This window comes from Sinocyclocheilus grahami, unplaced genomic scaffold, assembly GCF_001515645.1.
Source record: "Sinocyclocheilus grahami isolate Dianchi unplaced genomic scaffold, SAMN03320097.WGS_v1.1 scaffold181.1, whole genome shotgun sequence".
NCBI lineage: Eukaryota > Metazoa > Chordata > Actinopteri > Cypriniformes > Cyprinidae > Sinocyclocheilus > Sinocyclocheilus grahami.
This window is the reverse complement of record NW_015505360.1, coordinates 1,146,179-1,171,371: the sequence shown is the minus strand read 5'-3', so window position 1 is coordinate 1,171,371 and position 25,193 is coordinate 1,146,179. Positions and strand designations below refer to the sequence as shown.

Here is a 25,193-nt window from a genome sequence, read left to right as displayed (position 1 = left end):
TAAATTGTCAATATGTTAATAATAGGCATGCTATTAAGCAACTAGTTAATAGTGAGAATTGGTCCCTAAACTGAAGTGTTACCATTCATTTTATATATTATTAATATATAAAAAATCAGAAACAATAATTATCAGGGAGTCTCCAAGAAGATTATTTATATATATATATCAATATCTCATCAGGCTGAACAACTTTTGTGCTGACAATCAGCGCTCCGCCCAACAGGAAGTCGGCTATTTAGGGTTTTGTGAAAAGCGCATGCTGTTGAATTTGCGACACTCCTCCTAGGGTTTTCATCCAATCTCTGCCACCAAACTCGGTCAACATGACTTCAAGACATTGGGGAGGCAAAATATTTTTCCAGCATTTATTAATATTTGTTAATGTTAGTTAATAAAAATGTTCATGTTCTTTTTAGTTCATGGTACCTTAACTAATGTTAACAGATACAACTTAAATTTTAATTAATAATGTATTAGTATAACTTACACTTTATATTAACTAAGATTATTAAATGCTATATAAATATTGTTCATGTTTACTAATATAGTTAATGTTAACAAATGAAACCTTATTGTAAAGTGTAACCAAAGTTTTATATATGGTCCCTTTGTTTGTTTGTTTGTTTGTGTGTGTGTGTGTGTTTCACACTCTTGATGTTAAAGTGTAACCTTTTCATTGCTGTGATCCTTAAACCCAGACTGCCAGAGGGTTACTGTAAATGCTTGTGCCCGCTGTGCACTGTTTTCCTCATGCCACCGGGGTGGCGGAGCTGCTTGGGCCCGCCATTTTTGCTTGCAGCTAGTTTTTTTATATCGTTTTTATTTTGTATTTTATTTAAAAAAAAATTATTATTATTTTGAAATCGTCATGTGTTTTACTTTGTGTAGTGTTCAGTAAAACTGCTGAGTAGTCCCTCTTCATTGTCCGTCTGGATTTCTCCTTATGCATCTCATCACACATAAGAGCAGTAAGGGAAATTTTTGATATCTTTAATCATCCAGCAGGTAAAAATGTTACTCATTGGCAACACTGTTTGGCACACACACACACACGCGCTCCAGGACTGTGGCTTTTCTTGTGTGTGTCGTGATAATGAGTTGTTCACCTGTGCCTGTTTGTCAGGGTCAGCGAGTCGATGTAGCAGTCAGAAGCGCTTTAGCTCAGCAGCGGTGTGTGTTGACGCAGGTTGGCGTGTGTGTCATCTGAGTGTATGGAGATGATGTGGGCTTGCTTGATTTCCCCGGGGGGTGCGGTTGCCATGGTTACAGAAGGGCAGGATGCTGAAAGTTGTCTTAGATTAATGTCATCACCTGGATAATCACACGGCTCTCTGCAGGTGTGTGTGTGTGTGTGTGTGGATCGCAAGCTGACAGCTGAACTTTTCTAGGGGTGTGTGTTAAACAGCCATGCTCTCTCTCTCTCTCTCTCTCTCTCTCTCTCCTGTTTGTCAGGGTCAGCGAGTCGATGTAGCAGTCAGAAGCGCTTTAGCTCAGCAGCGGTGTGTGTTGACGCAGGTTGGCGTGCGTGTCATCTGAGTGTATGGAGATGATGTGGGCTTGCTTGATTTCCCCGGGGGGTGCGGTTGCCATGGTTACAGAAGGGCAGGATGCTGAAAGTTGTCTTAGATTAATGTCATCACCTGGATAATCACACGGCTCTCTGCAGGTGTGTGTGTGTGTGTGTGTGTGGATCGCAAGCTGACTTTTCTAGTTTTCTAGGGGTGTGTGTTAAACAGCCATTCTCTCTCTCTCTCTCTCTCTCTCTCTCTCTCTCTCTCTCTCTCTCTCTCTTCCCCCCCCCTGCTCAAGGTTTGTCAGTATTACAGTCCCAGTTTTGTGTCACTAAAAGAGAAACAGAAAGAGCTTCAGTTAAAAACAGATAAAGGAATCCTTCACTCAAAAATGAAAATTCATTCGTATTCATGCATATTCCAACTAACGCAACATAATTGGTCACAACACAGTGGAGAGAGAGAGAGAGAAAGCCTGAACGAGGTTTACAGTGAATAATTATTTACATTTCTGTCTGTTTCAGTGTTATTTTAGTACAAATTATATATAATCATTGTTTTTAGTAATATTGTACCTTAGCTTTTATTTTTTCATTTAAATGTAATTTTAATTGTACTAATTTATAATTTTGTTATGTGCTATTGTTTTCATTTATATATTTATTTATAGGTTTAATTGATTTTTATTTCAGTTTTAGTTTTTATTCAGTTTTAGTTTTTATTTATTTCCAGTTAGTAATTTCAGTGATTCAGTTATTTGCCAAGGCAACATTTCAAATTATTTTTGAAAATTTAAGTTTTTATCTAATATGTGTATACCTTTATTTCAGTTAACAAAAAGATGTTAATAGTTTATTTTTAGTCAACAAAAATAATAAATAAATAGATTAATTAATTAATTAGAATAGTATTAGAGTGTTATATTAGTATTATTTATATGCAAGTATGTATTAATTGTTTCAATTTGCTTTTTTTATATTTACAGTTTTCTTTGTAATTTTAGTTTTACATGTAAAAATTTTATTTGCCAAGTTTGTCAGTTTTAATAGTTTTTTATATTTCTGTTTTGCTTTAATTTATTTTCACATATTTCATTTATTGAACTTAATTTTAGTACTTATTTTACAACTTAATTTATTTTGTTTTATCAAATATTAATATTTGATTTTATTTCAGCTTTATTTTAGTTTTGGGTAACAAAACACTAGAGAGTGAGTAATTTTGGGGTGAACGATTCCTTTAAGCAAAGGAAACTCACATAATTTGATTAATTAAGGAGTGTGATTCTGTGTTTTAACTGCATGTGTGTTTGTTTTTGGTTGGCCAATTCAGCTTCATTCAACATCTGTATCTGATTTATTACCCGCTGACACTCTGGCATCTAATCAACTTCACAAACACACTCACACACTCTCATCTCAAGCTTCACACTGTGTTCTAACCAGCCGTGACGAGTGAAAAATGTATATGCTGATCAATTGCAATCCTGACAAGCATGAAGACTGTGTAGCTCCGCCCACAGTATAATGTCAGAATCTGAATCAGATGAATCTGAATTAAATGAATCTGAATCTGAATCAGTCAGTGGTTCGAAATTCTGGTTAGGACGCCGTGTCAGAGACTAGCTGAGATGCTGTCACCACTGACTTAACTAGTACCAGTTTGAGCTGGTTGTGAATCTGACCTCCAAGCCAAGTGGAGCACTCTTTGACCTCTGTGACCTCTCCTGTGCCGGCTGTAACCCTGATGCCTGTGTGTGACCCCTGACCCAGGATGCAGACGTCCAGCACCACCTGCAGCCTGGGCTCGGCTGACGAGAACACGGTGATGCAGGCGGATGACGCGCTGAAGACCGTCCACCTGGAGCTGACGGAGACCTGTCTGGACATGATGGCGCGATACGTCTTCTCCAACTTCTCTGCCCTGCCCAAGAGGTGATGCCTGTTCACCACAAACTAGACTGACTTTTAGAAGTCGTTTGTATTCACAGCCCTAATTTAATCAAATGAACAGTTAAATTACTCACAATTAATGCTTCAACATTTGCAGTTGAATATCAATATTTGATTAGAAAAGCCAGTAATTGAAGGTAAAATTCAAAACGTTACGTTATCATGTCAGATACAGCGTTGAATCAGGAGACATGATTAATTTAATAATCATATATTTGATTCTTTTAATTAATGAAAAAAACACAATCATTGCTCCTGATTTAACACTTATAAATTATATATTAAAACAAAATGTAATAATAATATTAATTGCACTAAATTAATACATTAAATTGACAATTGTCCTACAATTGCTGAAGTAATTAGTATTAGTATTTTTAAAATAAAATGAAAAATAATAATAATAAAAATAGTTGCCTTAAAACTGAAAGTTAATTGTTGATGTTTAAAAATTGAAACAATGAGTAATTGTGTTAACTTTTTTAAATGTTTTTTTATTAATGTGCATTTTAAAATTAAATAAATAATAATAATAACAGCTGCCTTTAAACAGTTAGCAATTGATGTTTAAAATTTAAATGTAATTAAATAATATTATTTAAAATAGTAATAGTAATTGATCTACTTAAAAACTGAAACAGTGAGTAATTGTGTACATTTTTTTTGTCATGTTTAAAAAAAAATAAAAAAAATAAAAAGAAAATGTGACTAACAGTACTAAAACAATACAAATATTTTTTTCCTATTATGTAAGTCATTTTTTTTTCTTATTTATGCCAACCAAAACTGACTAACCAGTCTTTTAGGGTCTGTCAATGCACCAAAAGCTGTTTTACCATCTGACTTTAAAATAATTGTAATTTCATTCATTTGTCAGTCACATTGAAATGAAGTGTCTGCTAAATGAATAGATGCGTTGAAGCTGCACGCAGAGCTGCTGTTGTCTCTGCTTTTTCTCTTTCTTTCATTTTAGGTTGGTTTACACACTTGGGTAGAGCTGTAATTGCTTGACCTTCATCCTTTTGTTCGGTGTCTGTGTGCAAACCTTTAAATAGTACTTGGCTTTCATCTCTGTCGTGTATGACGAATCCAGGCCATTGAACGCTGCATCGATTCACCTTTTGTACCAGAGTAAACTTCTTTGTCAGTCTGTCTTACAATAGTTGTTTCGCTCTCTGTGTGAATGGACCCATCAACCCATTTTCTTATTCGACCAGTTGTTTTGGGAAGTGTAGCATCTACTTTTAGCATACGAGCAGCAAACTCTTGTCAGAAATGGATGTGTAAGTGTTTTTTTTTCACAATAGCATCTCCAGTGTCCTGTGGCTCTGTGTGACACTAAATAAAGATGATTAATGGGCTTTACAAACTCTTTTTCTCTCGCTCAGGTCTCCCATTGCAGAGTTCCTGTTATCCGGTGGCCCCAGTATGACTTGGCTGGTTGGGAATAAGTTAGTCACCATAACGACCAGCGGCGGGTCACGAACCCAAGCCCTTCTGGGTCTGGACATGGCAGAGAGACCTGGAGGAGGAGGAATGACCAGGTTACAAACATAGACCGCCTTGTTTGTCACCAGCCAATGAGGTTCAGGCTATTACTATTAGGGTTGCAAAGGGGTGGAAAACTTCTGGAAAATTTCCCCAAATCCCTGGAATATTAAAAAAAAATCCTGGAAAGTTTCCAAAAGTTCTGGAATATTTCTGAAATTTACTGGAAATTTCCCACCTTTTTGCAACCCTAGTTACTATAGGCTATTACTTTAGCGTGGTATTACCATAGTATTTTTTTAAAGGTATCTTGGTATGAAGTGCATTGGTACATTTAAAAGTACTGCCACCGTACTTTCTGAAAATACCTTTTATTCACTTCTTGTTCTGTACTTTAGACTAACTCTAACCCTGGAATATGATTTTTTTTGGCATTGTTAGATGTGTTTTAAAGGGATAGTTCATGAATGTTTCGACACAAACAGGAAAAGGATCAGCCTCAACCATATGACTGTTTACTGGTCTCATCAGATTCATGGGAAAACATAAAAACAAATACAAACATGAATCCTCCTGTAGGTCTGACCCCTCATTACACACCCGACAGACGAAAGAGGCTCCTGCTAAACTCGAGTCACAGTCCGGCCAGCAGATCGGCTCCAGCACTCGCACACGTGTCCGCTCCGTATCAGGTGACAGTGCGCACACACACACACACTTTCCCTGAGCTTTTCTTGCTCTTAAAAGTTTTTGACCATTTTCCACTTTTGGCTACTGTAACCTTTAAGACTTCTATATGTAAATGACTTCTTTATTTACTGTCTAGCCTTCCGTATGAAAGCAGTTCCTCAGCCAAGCTGTTGAATACTTAATGTAGATATGTAAATATATGGCCAGTCGTACATGAAATTACAATCTCAAAGCGATAGTTCACTCAAAATGCCAATTCTGTCATCATTTACTCACCCTCTGTTCATTCTAAAATTGTATGATTTTTATCTGTGGAACACAAATGAAGATATTTTGAAACTTCTTTAGCTATAAAAGTCAGTGGTGTTCAAAACTTTCAAGCTTCAAAAAGTCTGTAAATGAAATCAAAATCAAATATAAATATAAAAAAAAACTTTAAATAAAAAAAAACGTACATTTTCTAAATTAGAAACAACTGAAATAAAATTTAAATTGAAATACTAAAATTACTCAAATAAATAAATTAAAGCTAAATAAAATATTAAAAACAAAACTAATAAAAATAACAAAAGCACACAACAAAATTACTTAAACTCAAATTGAAATGAAATATAAAAATAGGAGCTAATTCAAATTCTGAATAAATAATGAATAAATAATAATCCGCTGGACGCCACTCTCTTGTGAACATGTGTACGACAGTTAGCGGAAGCTAGAGATTAAGGTTTATAAAGTTGTAAATATGTATATTTTTCTTACACAAACGCATTGCGTTGCTTCAGAAGGCCTTTATTAACCCCCTGGAGCCGTGTGGACTTCTTTTATAATGGATGGGTGCGATTTAAAAAAAAAAAATATTTCTACTTCAAATTTTGGGCTACCATCCACTCCCGTTATAAAGCATGGATTAACCTGGACATTACCAGGTTACAAACATAGACCGCCTGATGAATTATTAATTATATAACTCCAATTGTATTTGTCTGAAAGAAGAATGTCATATACACCTAGGATGGCTTGAGGGTGAGTAAATCATGGGGTAATTTTAAGTTTTGGGTGAACTATCCCTTTAAGCGTTTTCATTCTCTCTCCAGGTGGTCACGCTCTGCGGGCCGGTCCGGCTCAGAGTCTCAGTCCGCTGGTGGCGTCTCCTGAGGGCGAGTACAGCGGCCCGCTGCCTCCGCCGGGCCCCCTGCTGGAGGTGCTGGGGTCTCAGAGGGGAGTGGAGGAGCACCCGGCACCCTCCTCCTCCCAGTCCTCAGCGCTGCTCAAAGATAAGTTCAGCCTGGCTGAGTTTGTGCCCATGCTGACGCAGGGCTGGGCCGAGATCTTCATCCGCAGACCCTCAGGTACGACAGACGTGCTTAACATGCCCAAAATATCCGGGGGCGTGTTAACGGGTGCGTGCTTTACCTCGTAACATTGGCCCGGGCTGTAATTATCGCCCACTCGCTCTCAATTATGCCACATTTGTGCACGGCACTAAAATGAAATCATCATAACTTCATTCCAAGGGCGTTTGAGACGCACATGAGCGCACATGCGGCCCGCAGGGGAGGCCATGCCATTTTGAAAGTTTCATAATAGTTTGACTCACACCTGCCGTGCCCACGGGCTCGATTTTCTTCAGCTTTTCTTCTCCATCTGCCTCTAGATGAAGAATAGCTCGGGAGCATTTCTCAGATTTTTTTTTCTTTTTTCTTAATTACGACGTGTCCTTGAGTGCTTCACTTCTTGTAGAATAACACATGACGAGATGTTTTTCAATGTGATTCCTGAGGATTTCAGAGGATTGCTATTTTGGTTTTGTTCCTTTCTGTGTTTGTCTGTCATGTTTTGCGCCTTTCTTTCATGAGTCAGTTTTAAAGGGCTCTTGCTTCACACCGAACAGTTTTTTATTAGTTTTATTTATGCATTTTATTTTCTTTGTCTTTTTTTATGATCTCTCTCTTTTGCTCTCTCTCTCTCAGAGTTCAGTTCAGTTTATATTATAAGAAAAAAATAAGTAAAATAAAAATAAAATCATTTTAATTGTATTAAAAATAAATAAATTTTAGCATTAAAGATCAGCATAAAATTGGACAAAAATAAAATCTGAAAAGGGCCACTCTTGTTATGTGTAAAATGACCAGAGCTTGAAAACAACACTGAAAAATAAAGTTAGACGGGTTGCAATGTGTGATGTCACTTCCTACCCAGAAAGGAAACTTTTGGCTGTTCGGAAACAAATGAAATACTAGTTTAAATATGTGCATTTTTCCCAAATTTGTTTTTTGTAAAATAGTGCAAATAAACATATAAAAAATATATAAACATATAAATAATATAAAAATTAAATTAACTCAAATATTAAGTGGTTTGAAATAAAAATAAGGGCAAATATTTATTTATTTATATTCTTGGAACTGTACATGTTTATAAAATGTAGTATAATTAGTTGTATTAAAAATACATAAAATAAAAATGTCCAGTATGCTAGTATTTCATTCCTTTCCAAAGAGCCAAAATGTACTTTCTAGATAAAAAATTGTGCAACTAAACAAGTAATATTAAATCAGTTAATCAGTTAAAAATAAGGTCAAATAAAATCACATAAAGAATGTATTTATTTGTTTTTAAAATGCCTCTCTGTATAAGCTAAAATCCAAAATGTCTCTGGTGCCTCGAGTCATTAACTAGGCAAACTGGTTTCATTAGCGTGTCTGTGTGAGCAGATGCTGATGCAGATGTTGGTTAAACGGAGACATGGGCATATAGCTGTAGGTGTGAACAGACAGCTGGAGGTCTTAATATGATGACATCCACATGATCCATGATTACATGTGTTTGTGTGTGTGTACAATATTTTTTGCTTTCCATGAATCAGTATTTTGCATTATCTCATAAAAATAAATGTATTTGTGTTGTCCTAATGACTGTAATAACATTTATTTATTTATTTATTTTCTTAACAGCTGTAATATGTCACCATGTGATGTTCTGAAGATTTTAATTTGATTAGTTTGAGTCAGCTGTCGTGATTTAAAGCATGCATTCTGCAGTTCTTATGGTGCAGTTCTTGTGATTAGTTTGGCTCTGTAAATCCGGTTCTTCTGTCCTTGCGTCTGCTGTCAGGTAACACCAGCTGGCTGATGTGTCTGGAGAACCCGCCGAGCCCCTTCTCGTCTGAGCTGGGGAACGTCCCGCTGCAGGAGCTGTCCAGTGTGCTGATGGCCATGGATGGGGTGAAGGAGCCCCAGAGCGAGGCCGCTGTGCCCCAGCCGCAGGGGAGGCCCTGCCCCATCCAGCGCTCCAAAACCGGTGAGCTCAGGTCTCTCAAAACAATGGCTGTTTAGCATATATTTATGGAGCTGACATATTTAAGAAAGCAGAAGTTTGATGAGCTGAGTCTGAGAACAGCATACTAGCATACTACTGTGCTATACTACTTACCACTGTTTATGCATTTCTGTAGCATGTGTACTGTCAGAATATTGCCTGCAAATATAGTACTTTTTTTTTGTATACACAGAATATCCCAATTTTATTTTAATTTTAGTTAAAGTTTTACATTTTTAAATAAACACATTTTGTCGTTTTGTCATTTTTATTAGTTAATTGTTTGAAATAAATGAAAATGAGAATTGTTTTTTAAATGCTTTTAATTTATTTAATTATAATAACCCTGAATATCATTATCCATTATCTTATTTTATATTTTATATAACCATAATATAATTCTATATTTTTTATTTTATTTTATTCTTGACAAATTATCTTCTAAAAGTTGAGAAAAGCATATTAATAATGCCAATAAATATTAGCAAAATCATATCTGATGGTCATTGGCTAAATAAAGCAGCTAAAGTGGTGTGCTCAGTAGTATGCAAGCATGCTATTCCAAATTAAGAGATAAAAAGGCTAAATTAAGAATAGCATACTGTGCTTACTATTATGTCAGAAAAAGTAAGACTAGTATGCTAATTCGATGGGGTGCTGTGTGTACATTAATGAGGAAAAAAAAATTAACTTAAATGATTTTAGCAAATGGCTGCAATATAACAAAGAGTGAAAAATTTAAGGGGGTCTGAATACTTTCCGTACCCACTGTATATGTAATTATTATTATTTATTTATTTTTTTTAAACAGTGGGAAGTATACAGTATCTAGTGTGCAGTATGGTAGTATTTCATTCCAAAGAGCCAAACCTTTACTTTCTTTGGAGGAAATGACATCCCGCATTGGGACCTTTCTTATATCTATCCGTCTATCCGTCTGTCTGTCTCTCTGTCCGTTCATCTGTCCGTCCATCCGTCTATCTATCCATCGATCTATCTGTCTATCCGTCTGTCCGTCTATCTATCTATCTGTCTATCTATATCCGTCTATCCATCTGTCTATCTGTCTGTCCATCCGTCCGTCCGTCTGTCCATCTATCCTTTCTTTCTTTCTTTCTTTCTTTCATTCTTTCTTTCTTTCTTTCTTTCTAATTTTCAAGTGTTTGCTTTCTTATGTAAACCATCCTGCTACATTCAAACATATTTATTTGTTTATGAATCCATTTTTCAGACTCTTCCTATTTTATATGAACATGCCTGCTGAAAGCATAATCATTTCAACTTAATTTAGCTGCATCTCAAGTGTTTCAGTGATTTATTCGTTTCACCTCCCTCCAAATAACATACAGTGGATAAATGACACACACTTAAAAAGAAAAACCATTTGTCATCCACAGCTCAGTATTTTTAATTGCAGACCTTCTCTCATGCCGTTTACAGTGGGCCGCTCAACATATCTGTCCCTCTTTCAGCCGGAATCTCTTTGAGTCTTTGTGTGTGTTTCCTCTGGGTTGATGGCTTGGCCTGTGTTGGTTTTTGTCTGGGTTTGTCGCTGCAGTGGGTGCTCTGGGCTCTCTCTGCTCCACCGAAACGCCCGGCAGGTTACACAGGAGTATATCGTGGGCAGGTAGATATGTCTGACGTGTGTGTATGTGACCTCGAGCGCTTTAGAGTGTTTCTGTAGCTTCCTCTCTTCATTAACACACTCAACAATCCAGAACAAACCAACTAATGAGCGCTGAACTCAACCAGTCTCCACACAGCCTGAGAACCAGCCATGGGATTGATTCCTGATGCAGGACGCTCCTACTCCGTTACCTGGAGCTCTTTCCAATTCCCTTTGCTCTTTTTCTTGCGTCCATGAATTTGACATGAAAGGCATCTTTCTCCTGTAATGTATTCCCTTTATATTATGTGTGATTTCAGTTTGACCCACATAAAAGTATTCCTGTTAGAGCTGGACGATGTGGATAAAAAAGGTTTCGAAATGTTTCCGTCATTCTATATAAATCAAGAATGTAGTTGAGATAACTTGTCTGTAAACCTGTTATTATTCAATATCAATATTTTAGGTTAAAAATGTACAAGGAAAAGTGTGTTTTTCCAGGTGTATATTTTGTCAAATCCACTTCTAGGTTTTTTGCTGTGGTGTGATAAATGAATTTATAAAGTAGAAACATTTTCATGTACTTTTGCAATCATAATAATAATACTTATTGTTATTAATATTATTATTAATATTATATCAGTTAATACATTTATTTTACAATATAGCAATATATAATAATAATAATAATAATAAACAGCAGTATTTGCAATATCAGTCAATAAAAATATGAATTGCATGATATGGCAGTTAATTAATTGAATTAATCTCAGTGCATCAATGTTGAAAGAATTTTGAAGGCTAATAACAAAGCATATTTTCTTAATTAAAAACATAATTTTAAGTATTGAAATAATTACAGAACAAATACATAAATAATATTTAGATATTAAAATGTATATTAAATATTCTTAAATAGCTGTAGCTATATCCTTCAGTCGTTCTTTCTATTACTAGTCAGATGTAGCTAATATTTTAAATATTAATTCAATTTTATTCAATTATTATTATTATTATTATCAATTAATTTAATATTTTTTATGTATTTGCATCAATATAACAATTTATATTAATAAACAGCAATATTTACCTTCATATTAGGGCTGTCAGTTTATTAAAAAAGTCAACTGAATTTTAGTTCTACATTTGATCATAATTATAATTATATGATATTTGAAGAATTTTGAAGGATAATACGGCAGATAATTAAAAAGAACATTTTAAGGGCGTTCAGAACAAATATGTAAATATTGAAATGTATATTAAATATTCTCAAAGGGCTGGAAAATGTTTTTAGCTAGATGTTTTTAGATGTCATCGTTATTTTGGCACATATTTCAGAAAGAGACTGTAAATGTGTATGTGTGCTTCAGTTTCTTTTGTCGACTCGTAGGACTCTGCACTAGCACAGAGACCTCAGATCTAAGCAGTGGTGGAAAGAGTACTGAAAAAATATACTCAAGTAAAAGTACCATTACCTTCTAAAAAATGTAGTGTGAGTAGAGTAAAAGTACTTGTCCAAAAAAACTACTTGTGTAAGAGTAAAAGAGTAGCCTATTTAAAAGTACTCATGAGTATTGAGTACCGAGTACTGAGCTGTGCATTCTACCCCCTCATAATAAACGCCGTACACCGCAATTGATGCATTTAAAAAACTTTGTACATTCTGTAATTCACATTATCTTATTTGTCATAAAGAATGAAGAATATCTTTCATCCAGAAGTTTTAATTTTGACTACACGCGCTCAAACTCATCAAAAGTCAACAAGTTCAACAAGCAACGATGACTTATCCAAGTGACCACTGCAGAACGCACGCGAGAGAGAGAGATGAGGCAGCGCAGATCGCGCGTCTTATAAGTGAGCGGGACTTTACCGAACATGGCATTTGCAGGGGTTAATACTGTATGCAATACCCGCAACCTCACACCAAATTTCAGGCCGTGTAGATAGGCAAGCATATATACAAATCATTTAGTAAGCAGAAATCCGAAATTTACCTTAACATATTAAGTTAGAGGAAGATGCGACTGAATTGATGCTTGAAGAATGCACTTCCAGCAGCCATGATAAACAGCTGGCGTTTAAAGTTTTCTATGCACAATTTGATTTGACGAGAGTCACGAGACCTATTACTCTCTATCCAATCACGTTGATGGATAAAAATAAAATTAAAATAAGCATGTAACGACCCCAAACGGAGGAAAATAGCGGCGTAAAAGTGCCGATACATCCCTTAAAATGTACTTAAGTAAAAGTACACAATTTTTTAACTACTCAAAAAAGTACAATTACTGATAAAAACTACTTAATTACTGTAACGTGAGTATTTGTAATTCGTTACTTCACACCCCTGGATCTAACACACATGGACGTCAACTCCCATTTCCATTTCATCGGGCCTTTCAGTGTCAAATCCTGCTTCATGTGTCTGACTCGATCAGTGTGTGTTTGTGACCGGAGTGTGTTTGATCCTCAGATGCCTCTGCATGTATTAGAGTCACTGTAGGAGCGTTTCTAGACTAATCGCAGATATGGTAGATGCAGCTCAAGGCTCCTCTGCTCGTGGATCTAATACAGTGTGTTGTGACGGCATCTCGTTTATGGTTCTCATGCTGTCGTCCAACAGATTCAGTTGTGTTGGAGGAAGGTGGACGGAGCAAAGCGACTGTATCAGCAACTGAGTCCAAAGAGCTGGAGGAGACTGAACCCATCTACATGAGCGCCGCTACAACACCAGCCGGCTTACTGAGCAGAGTGAGGGAACCTGCACCAAACACTATCAACACACTCAACTATAACCAGTGTTGGCGAAAGTTACTTTTAAAAGTGATGCATTACAATATTGTGTTACTCCATGACAAAGTAACTAATTACTATAACTTTTTATGGAAAGTAATGCATTACATTACTTTTGCGTTATTTTTTGTCGCCTGGTTTGGGCATGCATATTTATTTTTAATAACAAAAAAAACCCAAAGGTTATTTTTTTGGCAACTATAGAGGCCCTTTCACACCAAAAGTGAAATTAATAAACCTCGGGCTGAAGGAAGTGCCTCTGTCTCTGCACTTCACTCACGATTTCTCTCAACACAGCGACAGAAGACGTGTCAGTGAATAAATGGGAAAACAAAGCATTACTTATTTGAAAAAGTAACTCAGATATTTTCTTGTAAATTGTAAATGTAATGTGTTACTTTACTAGTTACTTGAAAAAACTTGCATTACCCCCAGTATTGATAATAATGTAATCATTTTAACATATGTAATTTAATAATAATAACGATGATGATGATAATAATATATATTAAGTATGCCATTGTATAGGCATTAAACATAGAGTACAGTATTTAAAAAAAACATATTAATAATGGAATAATGTATTCTTATCATGTATAATTTATTATGTAATTATTTATATATATATATATAAAGAATTTAATTTAACATATTTTAATATTTATTATTTTTTTATTTATATAGTTGACATATATAATACTGACATGAAGAGTAATGTATGTATTATTATTGTTATTATTGCCATGTAAGTGAGAGTGCGCGAGAGAGAAAGAAAGAAAAGAATTGTTAATAGTTATATATTACTAAACATTTATTTTAAGAGTAATGAATTATTGTTATTATTATTATCATTATCATGTAATAATGTTTATGTCATTAACAACAACATATATAAATAATATAACAACAAAAAATAAATAAATAAATTATATATACATTTAGTAATAATAATAATAGTAATAATTTATTACTTATTAATATTATTAATGCTTATTAATACTGATTAATCAGCCAGTAGTTTTGTTTTATTGGCATTGATAAACCACAGACTGATTCATGTCATTTCTTTCGTCTCTTCTCTGCTCAAGTCCTCCTCAACATCTAGTCAGGACGATGAGAGGTCGACCCTGGAGGAGGTCAGTGAAGGCGGTATCCCCATCGATCAGCCTCCGCCGGCCCTCTCCACTCCAGGACCGAACGAGTCAGACCTTAATTTCATACACGGCACCACCCTCAACAAATCCAGCTCCTCCCCAGAGCTCCAAACGCTCCCAGAGGCCTTCACTAAGGCTGCGGCCCAGAGTGCCGCTGACGGAGATGTGCTCAGCTCCAAGATCCAGACGGTCCATACCGCTTCAGAAAGGGAGGCCTTAGGAGAAAGCGCTTGGCCGGGAGAGAGCATTATATCAGCCGGCCCGTCCAGCTCCAGCGCTAGCGTCTCCGTCTCCTCGTCCTCCACCTCCAGGATGAGGCTGGAGTTTCCCACGGCCCAGCCGGGACCCCTGTCTCCCACCGGACACAGACCCCGCGGACACACCATCTCAGTGTCTGCGCCCTCGTCCCGCAGGGAGCGGAAGATGGACAGAGACTCTTACCACAACCGAGGAGGACCATCCAACGCAGAGAAGAGCTCAGGACTCAGTCCCAGGTAACATGAAGTCCAAACTCGTGTTCTGCCTTCCTTTATAACACACTACAACTGCAGTTACACTGAACGCAAACGTTTCAAGCTTCAAAAAGGATGCAAAAGCATGTTAAATGTGTTATAAAAGATAGGAATACACGATATATCAATTCCATATCATTTAAAACAGTACTGTTCAATAGTTAAGTAAGATTTTTTTTTTTAAAGAAAAAGCATGTTAAATGTGTTATAAAAGATAGGAATACACGATATATCAATTCCATATAATTTAAAACAGTACTGTTCAATAGTTAAGTAAGATTTTTTTTTTTTAAAGAAATAAATTTTATTCAGCAAGGATGCATTAAATTGATCAAAAGTGACTGTAAAGGCATTTACAAAATATTTATATTTCAAATAAATGCTGTTCTTTTAAACAGTCCTTTATCAAAGAATCCTGAAAAAAACTGGTTAAGTAAGATTTTTTTTTTTAAAGAAATACATTTTATTCAGCAAGGATGCATTAAATTGATCAAAAGTGACTGTAAAGGCATTTACAAAATATTTATATTTCAAATAAATGCTGTTCTTTTAAACAGTCCTTTATCAAAGAATCCTGAAAAAAAACTTATCAGGGTTTCCACAAAAATATGAAGCAGCACAACTGTTTTCAACATTTGATAATAATCATAAATGTCTCTTGAGCAGCAAATCAGCATATTAGACTGATTTCTGAAGGATCACGTGACACTGAAGACTGGAGTAATGATGCTGGAAAATCAGCTCTGCATCACAGGAATAAATTACATTTTAAAATATATTCACATGGAAAACAGTTCTTTTAAATTGTAATAATATTTCACAATATTTGTGTTTTTACTGTATTTTAAATCAAATAAATGCAGCCTTGGTGAGTAGAAGAGACTTCTTTAAAAAAACATAAAAAAAATCTCACCATCTCCAAACTTTTGAACAGTAGTATGTGAGCATTTTTTAACGATCAGTATCAGTCATTATAGGTTATTTAATTTTTTAATTTCCTCTTTTAATACATTTAGATGACCTTTACGATCGTCTAGTCCTCACTTAAATTTTAAAACACTAATAATTTAATTTCACTGTTGAATGTAATCTTTGAATGTAAGCTAATTTTCCGTTATAATGTGGTGCCTAAACACATTGTAACATTACAAACAAGTGTTTTATTTATTAGACAAACTAGTATTTATAGTTTAATTTATTGTATCTTTATTTAATTTGAATACGTTTGAAAATGTAATGGTTTTTATAAGTTATCATCTAGAAGTAGCGTTTATGCCAGAAATGTCAAAACCACATGTTCCTAACCAGCATTCATTATTTATTACTCACACTGTGTAAAATCCCTAGAAACGCAGTTTAGCACTGATGATGAAGTGTTTAGCGGTTGCCATTGGATCAAGGTCTTTTGGAAACATGTCTTTTGATTGCATCTTACTTTTAGCAGATGTTTTTCATTAAGATGACGTGCACTACATACACTTACACTAAATGATGGGACAGTTTGTATAAAATAATGTGGGGGAAAAGCCTCCTGTGCAACGGTGTGTCAGTTCTTATCAAAACTACAGCTATGGACAATCCATTAAGGCTGGGCGATATGGCCAAAAATGTTATTACAATCTTTTTTTTCCCATATCATACAATATGATTATTTATCACGATATTAATTTACCAATAATGGGGAAGGAAATGCTTTCCACATATTTGCTAAACCCGGTGTGTCAGTTCTTATCAAAACTACAGCTATGGACAATCCATTAAGGCTGGGCGATATGGCCAAAAATGTTATTACAATCTTTTTTTTTTCCATATCATACAATATGATTATTTATCACGATATTAATTTACCAATAATGGGGAAGGAAATGCTTTCCACATATTTGCTAAACATTTAGAATGTATGTTAAGATAATTTGTTCACAATTAAACCTTTTAATTTAGGGCACCATGAAATCGGTTTCATTTTCCCCTAAATTCTGTTTTCCATTTTAGTTTTTCCTGGATTCTGTGTTTTATGATTCAGTACAAATTTATCATAAAAAGGTGTCTAATTAAATGAATTAATAAAACTTTAACAATTTAATGAAATGAAAACGTAATTTACAAATAACAAATTTGTCAAATAAGATGCTGCACAACAGCAGTGTGTAACTGTATAAATTATTGAAAAAATACCTTAAAATATTATTATTATTATTACTTGAGAATTACATTTTAGTAAACAGTAGTAATATATTTCTGTCATAATTTCTTCAAGTTAAACCAGACTTTTATTTTGGCAGTTTGTCGTGAAGGTCTTTGTTTTACTTTCAGTTTCAGTAGTTTTTCTCAAATGAAACGGTGAAAAGCTGGTGAAGTGACTCTCGGAGCAGTTCTGGAGATTAAGTTCATGTTATATTGCATATTGAGATATGATAAAGTTTTATCGCCCAGCCCTACAATCTGTTATGGCGAATGCCGGCTCAGTTGTGTAATGGATGGCAGAAAATGTGGCTGTGATCATGTTCAGCAAACGTTAACGCACCTGTAATATCTGTGAACAGCATCCATTTGATCAAGTGCTCCATTTTCTAGGAGAAGCAAAGCATTATATGGAGAGTAATGATATGGCTGAAACGCCTTATTTTTTTCATTACTGTCATCATCTGTCGCTCCGTTGACATTAAATCATCCTGCCTCCTTCACTCACTCGGCTCATTTTGTGAAGTGAGGCTCTTTCTGAGTTGAGCGCTTTCAAATTGTTGCCTTGAATTGGAATTACTTGTAAATTACTCCCATCCATCTTTGTGAGGTTCAGTGCTGCTGGAGTTGCTCGATCGATAGACTTGCTATTTATAGACCGCAGCCCGGGAAAACCTAGCGAGTTTCCCGTAAGAGCGCTTTCCTCCGTCACGGAGCCGTATGTGTCTCGTTTAATGGGGTTCAGTCAGGCACTAAGAGCACTGGCACTGTTGTCTTTCATTCCTTGAAACAGTTTCCAGAGCCTTTCACTCTGTTGTGTGCAGATTGTTGTTCGATTTAAAGCATGTCTGTTTGGATAAAGCCACAATTACTTCCTAATAAGGACTGAAGGGCCCCGTCACTCAAAATACACTTGCTGTATGAATGGAGGCGTAAAAGGAGTAGTTTGGTGGAACAAGCTGTTATGAATGTCCTGGCTTCTGTTTTCTATGCAATAAAGGTGGATATGGACGGGAGCTGTCAAAAAGCGCTGTAATGTCATAAAAAATGTTTCATGAGACTCGTGCACTTGTGAAAATACAGCATACAACAGTTAACAGAAATGGAACAATTATTCATTGTGTTCCCCTTTTGCTGTAGCTATGTTTAATGCATGCACTCACGCGCACACACACACACACACACACACACACACACATATATATATACATGCACGTTGTGACATTGTTTTAGCACAAATAAAATGGAAAACCAAAAATTTTATTGTCTACCGTAATAGACAAATAAATAAATAAATACATAAAAAAAATACAAATAAAAAAACAATATTGTATAATGTTTGCATGTGTGGTTTAATTTTTTATGATTTTACTAGCTGTTTATTTTACCAGCTGTTTTTATGTATATGTAAATATAATTTGTATTTTATATATATATAGTGCTATACTATATAATTATATTTTCTGTTAAATTATATAAAATGTTTTGTGTAAACATTTTCTATGTAAATTAATTATCTCTCTGAAATTAATATATAGAAAAATCTATGAAATTAATATATAGAAAAATTATATAATAATAATTATAGTTTTTTTTTAAACAGCTGGCTAGTAATAATTAGTTCTGCAATCAAAAAAGTTGATTTGTTTGCATAAAAAGACAGAAGTAATAAGACAGAAGTAGCAGAAAATATGTATGGCTAACAATATACTGTATGTAACTTTTTGTATTTTTATATATATATATATATATATATGTGTGTGTGTGTGTTATATATTATCTTATCATATATATGTAACCCAAATAGAAAACTGTTATGTTCTGTCGATACAGATTCCATGTGCGGCCGATTATAAATATTAAATCTAAATCTATCAGTCATCAGTATTGTGATGGTTATCTTATCGTAACCATCCTAACCGTGTGTGCTCATGTTGTTAGCTGTGCTGTGCAGCACGTTTTTCATTTGAGTTTGTCAAGGCAAGATTTATTTAAAGTCTAGAGTTATATCTTCGTTTGCTAAGTTGTGCTGGGGCCAGGTTTAATGGGTCTCCTGAGGTCTGGAGAGCGTTTCAGGACACTTATCCTCTCCAAACTTCTTCACCTTTAACTTTGATATTTTCCGTGTGATGAGGTAAGTTGCGTGTAGGCAGATGAAAGCTGTGCGGGACTGAAAAGGCATTAAATGTAGTGCGCACTTGTGTTGGAGTGGAGGTTCAGTAGATCAGAGCTCAGTCTGACCTTTGCTCCTCTTCTTTCTGTCGGCAGCTTTGTCTTCCTGCAGCTCTATCACTCTCCATTCTTTGGCAATGAAGCCAACAAACCCCTCCTGCTGCCCAAATCTCAGGTAAGGAGACAGCACCTCTCTTATGGCTGTTGAAATTGGGCAGATCTCATGAACACATTATTTCACACTGAATCAAAAAAGGGAAATATATTTTTTTTAAATAATAAAAATCATTATAAGTCTATAGGTCTATATATGGTATATCCATGATAATAGTATTTGTTATAATTAATTTATGCAGATTTTTGTTTAAACATCTGGATAAAAACAGGGTTATTATCAATATAATAATAGTAAAATAATAGTAATACACAATATTAATAAAATAATGGTAATATACCTACACATAGACAAATATATACAAACAATACGTATACTTATATAATACCTATTACTTTTTAAATCTATTTATTATTTAATATTCTGTCTCACTGCTACTATTAACAGTATTAATATTTATTATATATTTTTATATATAATTGTTTTTAATAATAATATGCAATGCTATATATAATGGTTTTGGTATTGTATATGTATATGTATATGTATATGTATATGTATGTGTATATTGATTGTGTGGTTGTTAGGGTGTTTCTAGGGTGTTGAGTGATTGTTAGGATGTTTCTAGGGTGATTGTGTGGTTGTTAGGGTGTTGAGTGATTGTTAGGATGTTTCTAGGGTGATTGAGTGGTTGTTAGGGTGTATCTAGGGTGATTGAGTGTAGAGATCGACCGATATATCGATTTACCGATATTTCTCCCGATATTTAAGCATTTTACAATAATCAGATATCGGTTTGTTGTAATATGAAGATTAAATTTAACATGAAAGACTGCTAATTTTCAACACTTTTTTTTTTTAAAGATGACTGAAAGGAGGAAAAACCAAAGTGAAGCATGGACTTACTTCACTCAGTCATTTATTTACTTTATAACAGTAAATAAATATCGGTTCTGTATATCGGTTATCGGGCACATAAACATGCAAATAATTGGTATCGGTTATAAAATATCAATATCGGTCGATCACTAGTTTAAAGTATCCATTATAATAGTATTTTAACTAAAACTAAAAATGAAAACATTTTCATTACTCAAAATGAAACAAACGTTAACTGAAATAAAATAAAATATAAACATTTTATTTTATTTTTAATTATTTTTATTGCTGCTAGCCAACATTTCCCATTTTTGTTTAGTTGAAGTTGATGTATTCAAATAACTAAAACTGAAAACTAAAAACAAACAAAAAAATCCTTATAAAAATGACAAAAACCCAACAAAAAAAATGTAAACTTTAATTTAATTTAAATTAAATTTAAACTAACACCAAAACAGAAAATATGAAAATAAAATGTATTAAAAATACTAACAAAAATATATAATAGTATATCAATGGTACTAAAATATCACTGGATAGGACTGAATTACAGTCATGAGAATGACTTTGCATTACAGTAATGAGAACTTAATGGGAAAATAATGATTATTATTTATTTTTATTTCTATAAAATATATTTTTTTAATCTCATTTTCTCAAAATAAAATCTATACAAAATAATTATTAGGCTTCATTATATAATTTAGATTTACATTTTTATTATGATTTTTATTTCGATTTTATTACATTTCTGGGTCATATTTTTATGACCCAGAAATGTCTTGGAGATTCACTCAATCACTTTCATAGCCCTCTTGATTGACTTCATATTAATGTAGTGTGGTCTCACGTTCACAGCTGATTGATCGTGCTGTTAAAGTCTTGGATCAGATGCCTCCGTATGACACTCATAAGATCGGCGTTGTGTTTGTTGGAGCCGGTCAGGTAGAGTCATGCTTCTCTTTCCATGCTGCTGTTTCAGATGTTGTAGGAAGCCTGTATGATTGACGGTTGTTTATTATCAGGCTAATAACGAGGTGTCGATCCTGTCCAACGAGTACGGCTCCAACCGCTACGCTCAGTTCCTCACGGGCCTGGGAAAGCTCATCCACCTGAAGGACTGCGACCCAGACCAGATCTTCCTGGGTGGACTGGATCAGTACGGAGACGACGGAGAGTTCACCTACTGCTGGCACGATGACATCATGCAAGGTCAGGGTTTATTAGTAGCAGTAGACATATTGAGATACAGTAAAACATAATTATTGTTTCTCATCACGATAACAATTGATATTATTTTTGTAAATAATATTTAGATTGTATATATGATATTATTATTTTAAAAAAATGTCTTAATAATAATAATAGTAGTAATAATAATGTTTTATTTTTTTTATGTAATTTTGTTTTATTAAATGTTGTCAAAGAATCCGAAAGAACAATACTAACAAGAGCAATTATCTTCCCACCCCAACATATACAAAAAAGTAAAATAATATAAAATAAAATAAAACAAATAAATCAATAATTATATATAAAAAAAGATAAATGATAACTATACATACACACAGAACAAATACATATATAATACAAATTATTATTTAATATTCTTTCTCGCTACTGACTAATAGTTATCATTGTTATTGTTATTTTTATTATTATTATTATCAGTTAAGTACTAGCAAACCTTTCAAAAGATCTTAACTACAGTGAATATACTGTTTAGTCAGTGTTTCTTGAGTCAGACTTTGTGTAACATTAATAAAAATATAGAATAATAATAGAATATTTATATATTTTTTAGAATATTTAGATTTTTTTTTTACTACTGTTATTTTTATCATTGTTTTATTTTCACAATAATAGTAGTAATAATAATAATAATAACAATAACACTATTATTATTATTATTATTATTAATGTCATAAGTAGCGCTAGTAGTAATATTAATTATTAATTATTCTAATTATTATTTATTGCTAATACTACTACTACTAATAGCTGTTGTTGTTATTATTATTATTATTATTATTATTATTTACTACTAATAACGATTATTCTTTTTTTTTTTTATTAAGAAGTTCCTAGAAAAACCCTGCCACTTAGAAAAGTAAAAGCGATCCTGTGAGGATCTCAAGTATGGGAAATATCATTTATTTAGCCACTTCAGTCAGCGTTGACTTTAAGTGTTTGAGCAATGTGATCCATTATTATGTGATGCTCATTACTGCATCTGAAGACTCTTAAGTGTTCATAAAGAGCGTTCGGAGGACGCAGCATCTGACTAATGCAGTCGTTTTGCTCATCGGCAGCGATTTTCCATATAGCCACTCTGATGCCGAACCGCGAGAGCGACAAGGGCTGCTGCAATAAGAAACGCCACATTGGGAACGACTTTGTGGTGGTGGTTTACAATGACTCCGGAGAGGAGTACAAACTTGGCACCATCAAGGTGTGTGAGAGAGTCTGTTTCCATTTCATTGCTGCTTTTGACACATTCTTTCCGAACCGTTTTTAAAATGTGATTTTTTTTGTGTTTATGTTCATGCATTTAGGGTCAGTTCAACTTCGCGGAGGTGCTTATAAAACCTCTCGACTACGAGAGCAACCTGGTCACACTGCAGTGCCGGAAAGGTGAAAAGAGCCGCTTTCATTCAGATTTGTGTGTTGTATTGAAGGAGTGTGTGCTGGGTAATGCTGTAACTCTTCGTTTTCTCTCAGATCTGGAGGGTTTGGTCGACACCAGTGTGGCAAAGATCGTTTCTGACCGCAATCTACCATTGCTCGTGAGACAGATGGCTCTGCACGCCAATGTGAGACTCAGCAGCTTCATTTGTCTCAGTGCTTTTTGTCTTTTGTCTCTTTTTTTTCATATGGAAGCTTATTTTCACCACAGAATAAAAAAAAGTTTCCCAGAATTACTAGTTCATATGAGTTGACATCTTGCGATTCAGATTTTTTTCATTGAATTCTGAGTTTACATTTCATAATTCTGTTTTTTTTTTTTCTTTGGAATTCTGAGTTTACATCTCAGAATTCTGCCTTTTTTTTACGGAATTCTGAGTTTACATCTCGCAATTCTGTCTTTTTTTACGGAATTCTGAGTTTACATCTCGCAATTGTCTTTTTTTTTATGGAATTCTGAGTTTATATCTCGCAGTTCTGTCTTTTTTTATGGAACTATGAGTTTACATCTCGCAAGTCTGTCTGGAACTATGAGTTTACATCTCGCAAGTCTGTCTTTTTTTTATGGAATTCTGAGTTTATATCCCGCAGTTCTGTCTTTTTTTTTTACGGAATTCTGAGTTTACATCTCGCAATTGTCTTTTTTTTAATGGAATTCTGAGTTTATATCCCGCAGTTCTGTCTTTTTTTATGGAATTATGAGTTTACATCTCGCAAGTCTGTCTTTTTTTACGGAATTCTGAGTTTACATCCCGCAGTTCTGTCTCTTTTATGGAATTCTGAGTTTACATCTCACAAGTCTGACTTTTTTTTATCTGAATTCTGAGATTACATCTCACAACTGTGCTTTTGTTTCCGCAACAAAATAAACATTTGAAAGAAATTGTGATAGAAATTGAGAGAAAGTTGCAGTTACCTTTTACATTTTTATTTCAAGGTAAAAACAAGCTTCCATAGTTTGTTCTGTTTGATCTCTGCACCTTTGTGTTTTTTGTTTTTCCTTTGCAAAAAAAAAACTTTCTGTCTGACAACATAGTATGCAATTCATTCACTTCTCATTGAGAAAATGATTTAAAATGCTTGAACAAGAAACTCCTCTCATTTATAAAGTGCAATTTAAAGTTGTTCTATTTTACTTTCACGCAAATATGTTTTTGGCTAGATACTTATACTATTTGGTCAATTAAAAGTCAAATTTTTTGAGTACTTTTAACATCCCTGATTTTGGGTAGTTGGAGTGTCTTTTAATGTATTTTATGTAAAGGTATTTTTTGGCTGTTTTCCTGGAAATCATATGTCATAATCTATTATAATTTATGTGGAAATGATGCAAAACGAGTGCGATATTTTCCTTAACAAAAAGCACAAATAAAGTGCTGTAAAACAGAAAAAACAGAAAAGCGTTTGTGGCATACAGATCTCAGCACCCGTTGCTCTCACCACGCAGTCTGTTTAGCATAAATCTTTTTTTTTTTCAGGAGTGGTTCTCTTCCCGCCTACTGTGATAAGTGGAGACTATGTAATAAGGCTGTTTGGTGTGAGTCACACACCCACGCTTTCCTCTGAGACCCTCCAAATCACTGCAGGCTCCAATTAGCAATACATGCCACAAAATGGCTGGCAGGTCAGGGGAGGATAAATGCAGAACTCAGGTTTCACCTGGGACACTGACTATTTTGGGGTGGATTATATTAACTTCTTGTTTCCATGGTTACCAGGGAACTTTAGGAGACAGAAAGTACTTTAGTTTGGGAATTTATTTTCAATCTTGTCACCATGTTGCTATCTCAGATCAAAGTGTATTCCAGTGTACGGCACTCAGCTTTCACAGACCAATCGACAACCGACAGATAAATCATCTTGAAAATATATCACAATCCGGAAGGTGGTCACATATCTCAGTGATATTAGAGAATGAACAATTGCATTTGAACCTTTTAAATGAGTGTTTTATCTGCTGTCTTGTCTTGTAAAGATGGCATCGCTGGTACATCAGTGTAGAGCAAACCCATCAGACGCCTACGCTTCAAAATGGCTGGCAAGATTGAGACACATCAAGAGGATCAGGACACGGGTACGAGAGCTCATATATCTATCCATCTATGTAACTTTTGAATGTGAATATATA

The 25,193-nt window shown here is 34.4% G+C and overlaps 1 protein-coding gene across 1 annotated transcript in view; it reads left to right on the top strand.

Annotated features, from left to right (window-relative positions):
* Positions 1–25,193, top strand: part of LOC107594329 (tuberin-like) — a 49,440-nt gene that overhangs the window by 22,650 nt on the left and 1,597 nt on the right. Inside the window, 14 exon segments of the mRNA XM_016284341.1 lie at positions 3,287–3,448; positions 4,855–5,010; positions 5,534–5,646; positions 6,739–6,993; positions 8,759–8,944; positions 13,198–13,325; positions 14,456–15,015; positions 19,483–19,561; positions 21,239–21,325; positions 21,406–21,592; positions 22,693–22,832; positions 22,936–23,014; positions 23,102–23,193; positions 25,041–25,139. Of these exon segments, the coding sequence (XP_016139827.1) occupies positions 3,287–3,448; positions 4,855–5,010; positions 5,534–5,646; positions 6,739–6,993; positions 8,759–8,944; positions 13,198–13,325; positions 14,456–15,015; positions 19,483–19,561; positions 21,239–21,325; positions 21,406–21,592; positions 22,693–22,832; positions 22,936–23,014; positions 23,102–23,193; positions 25,041–25,139 (2,323 nt within the window).